Source organism: Terrapene carolina, unplaced genomic scaffold (genome assembly GCF_002925995.2).
Source record: "Terrapene carolina triunguis isolate 2854851 unplaced genomic scaffold, T_m_triunguis-2.0 Scaffold34151, whole genome shotgun sequence".
NCBI lineage: Eukaryota > Metazoa > Chordata > Testudines > Emydidae > Terrapene > Terrapene triunguis.
Genome location: NW_020698502.1, coordinates 1 through 3707, shown reverse-complemented (window position 1 = coordinate 3707; position 3707 = coordinate 1). Strand labels below are relative to the sequence as shown.

At 41.3% G+C, this 3707-nt stretch overlaps 1 protein-coding gene across 1 annotated transcript; it reads right to left on the bottom strand.

Annotated features, from left to right (window-relative positions):
* Positions 1–15: 15 nt before the first annotated feature.
* LOC112124697 (cytoplasmic dynein 1 heavy chain 1-like) lies at positions 16–2680 on the bottom strand (the record flags this gene model as incomplete). The annotated part of the gene is made up of 7 exons (XM_026646150.1): positions 16–171; positions 787–1026; positions 1359–1478; positions 1575–1685; positions 1815–1991; positions 2205–2345; positions 2534–2680. Coding segments are annotated over 7 exons (1092 nt in total), but the record flags the coding sequence as incomplete, so codon positions are not given.
* Positions 2681–3707: the final 1027 nt, after the last annotated feature.

Sequence of the window (3707 nt, the reverse complement as noted above, 5' to 3'; positions counted from 1 at the left end):
AAAAACAGTTTGTACCTGCACACGTTCTTCACTGCCACTGAGTAGTCCTGTATCTGTTAGCTCAAGAGCTTCTTTGGCCTTTGCACATTTCTCACGATCATCTTTCAACCTACCAAATTTTCCTTCGTAAATGGTAAGTGCTTGAAGAGCCTCCTCTGGACGCAAGTTCCCCTAGAAAGAACCATATGAAGGACAACATGGCACAGAGGTTAAGAGTAAGGGTTTAGCACTTAAAATCTGTGCAGAAACTACTTCTGATTAGCATCAGACACCATGCGATCTCTTCTGCTTTAAGGAATTTTCAGTTTCCCTGGCAGACCTTTAACTATGGGTATATGAGTTACAGATCCCTTGCCTGGGTAAGCATCTAAAGAATCATCTTGGCAGAAGAGATTTTTTAGCAGACGCTAGCTAGTAACATTTACTTTAGGACACAGGTTCAACAAGATTCTTCTTCTCACCAAATGCTCTATATAGAGTGCACACTCCTTATTGCTAGTTAAATTTGTAAAAATCAAGTTACAATAGAGGCGTTTCTGTTTTAAACTGCAAGTTAAGTCAGGGAAAGTGTTGGAGTTTTAAACTAAGAGCAAAAGACAATGTACAATTTCTGCCAAGTCACTAGGAAACCCCGTAGAGAGGATTCACATATCTGCAACAAAATCTAAAGATAACATCTATGCCCCCCGACCCCTCCAGTCTATTTCAGGGTTACTGAACAACCTCTTTGTTACAGAATGCTAACTTTCTATAGTGAGTTCAGCAAAGAGACACGAAAAAACTCACTGTCACAGGCTTAGTTTTCTCCCAGTCAGTCAGCAGGTCAGTTGTACGGCTCTCCACTGCTCGATCCTCTTGAACGATCTTCATTTGCAAGTTTGCTACTTGTTGCTGAATGGCAGAATCCTTGCGACGCATTATGTCATTGAAAGCACCCCACTCTCCTTCAATGTTGTCAATGTATAACCAGGAGGAAGGGAACTGGAACCTCTGTTTCTCTAGCAAGCGCTGACCATTGCGGTAAAGCTACAGTCCACACAAACATTGTTAGAAGGTAAACTACTTTAATTTCTCTGTTAGCTAGAAGTTCAATTAGAAATTCAGATAGCCAGAAGTTTAAAAGAGAAATCAGCAATAGATCAGCCTAAAGAACCCTCAGAAGCATAAAGTAACTCAGTAAGGCTCACTATAGAATCTTGGTTTGAAAGTGTTTATCTAGAAGAGTTACTAGGACAGGAAATTAGAGGCAGGGTTTCTCTTAGCAGGCTTAGACTGGTCATGATCAATTGTCCCCTCGCTGTAAAAAAGCTTTTAAAGATTTCCAGAAACAAGATGTTAGTAAGAAAGTGACAACTTACCTCAACTTGTTTCTCAAACTGCTTGATTTTACGTTTCAGGGATTGTACATATGTGATGAATGTCACTGCATCTGATGTGCTAGCAGTGTCCACTGAATGCTGCTCCAACTCTTGACGGGACTGTTAGAGGGAGGGGAAAAAAAAACAACAGTATTTTAAAGGTGGATGTAGCAAGTTGATATTGTAATAAGGAATCATTGTTTGGACTATTCTTACCTTAGAAATTTGAGAGTGGAACTCTGTCATGTTCTGACCTAGCATTTGGCCAAATTTACTGAGTACTTCCTTATGCCAAGAGTCATATTTCAAGTTCACCTTAGATTGTACCTACAATCAAGAAAGTTTACTGAGTATTACAATTCATTATGAAGTCTCATTTTAATGTCTATAAGCCCATTTTGAAGTTTATTTCTCCATGTTACTTTTACAAGATGCATGAAAGTTTCAGGTTCTTACCTTCCCATAGTCTATGATAACAGGTCCAAATTCCTTCCTGGTTTCTGCATTGTCAAAGGTTCCTCTAGCCTTCCTTATCTGAACTAAGAGGGCTTGCCACTTATTTAAATCTTCTCCAAGACGGTTATATATGTTTTCAGCTTGCATATCCCATAAGCACTGGTACTGCAGCCATACCTATTAATAAGTACGTTAAAAAAATTCCATGTAACAGTCAATTTTCAGAATGTAGATACTTTCCTTATTTATGTAACTGAATTAATGGGGATTACAGTAAATAGGTAACATTGTTGGATTTAGAAGAGCTCTTCTATATCTTTAATCAAAGGTAACGCCCATCAAATGCGTTATTCTACAATTTCAAACTGAAAATCAGAACTCATATCCTACCTTAACGTACTGTTCAACCTCTGTCACAATGCCCATAACTGCCGAATAAGACTCCTCCAGTGCTACAGGACCATCAGGCATCCGTGTTAAGGCATTCCGATAGAACTTCTCTTCTTCAGACAACTCATAGTGTACACCCACCTGACAAGACCCGCAATTAAATACAAGTTGCATATACCAAGTTCAGAACACAATGAGCAATTTTTGAAAATGAAAACTGGCCTTCATAACCATTAAAGATTACATTATCTGTATACTGTACAACTGCAATGCAACAGTTCTAGTTAGAGCCATTTTATTAGATTTATAAATAAATTTCTTATGCTTACCTGGTATCTTTGACTTTGAATTCTGGGTAGTGATAGTATTACCATTTTCCAGGAAAACATTTCTTGATAGAGCTTATATCTGCATTCTTCAATTGGTGGATTCAAATAGATCACCTGGTTGGTTATCCTCAGTTCATGTACAACATTCTACAGGCATAGAAAGACACCCTATTCAGTTTCAATTTTGCTAAATAAGAGCTTGCTGCGCCAGCTAAAGATACACAACTCAAAATACATTTTAGACAAAGCCTGCCACCTCTTCTTCTTTGAGTGATGGTCCCTATTGTATGCCACTGAGGGTTAACAACAAGCAGGGTGCGAGGAAGATGATGAAACCGTGGAATGAAGCACAGCCACGCCAAGTGAGGTATCCATCGCAGAGTCTTGCACCAAGGTGTAATGGGAAGAGAGGTAGGTACCGAACTCCATGTGACCGCCCTACATATGTCCGTAACTGGTACATTGTGAAGCACAGTTGTAGTAGATGCTTGCACTCTTGGGAGTGGGCTTGTACCCCAAGGCATGGGGACAGTCCCGATAACTGATAGTGTAATGCACCTCAAAACCCACTTAGAAATCAGCTGAATGGAGATCACTTGCCCTTTAATCCTTTCTGCTATAGTGATAAAATGTCTAGGGGACTTCCTGAATCATCTCATCCTCTGAAGGTAGAAAGCCAGGGCCCAGCAGACATCGAGGGAGTGACGGCGCCAGTCCTCTACTGAGGCGTGAGGTTTCAGAAAGAAAGCAGGTAAGTGTATGGATTGGTTGAGATGAAAATGGGATACAACCTTTGGCAGAAACTTGGGGTGCAAGCACAGGAAAACACTGTCCTTACAGAACACGGTAAAGGGGAGGGGGTCCGTCACCATGACCCCCAGTTCTCCAACCGAGAAGTAATAGCTACCAGGAAAGTGACCTTCATGGAGAGGAGAGACAGGGAGGAGGTGGCCAGAGGTTCAAAGGGAAATTTCGTCAACACCGTGAGGAGAAGGTTGAGGTCCCATTGGGGGAGCAATGGATTGAAGGGGAGGATAAGTCCATCGGAGGTCCTTCCAAAACCTGGTAGTCAAGGGTGAGTAAAGAGTGCCCCTCCGCAGGAGAATGAAAGGCACTGCTAGTGGTTATGTGCACCTTGATGGAGTTGAGAGTGAGGCCTGACGTCTTCAGGGAG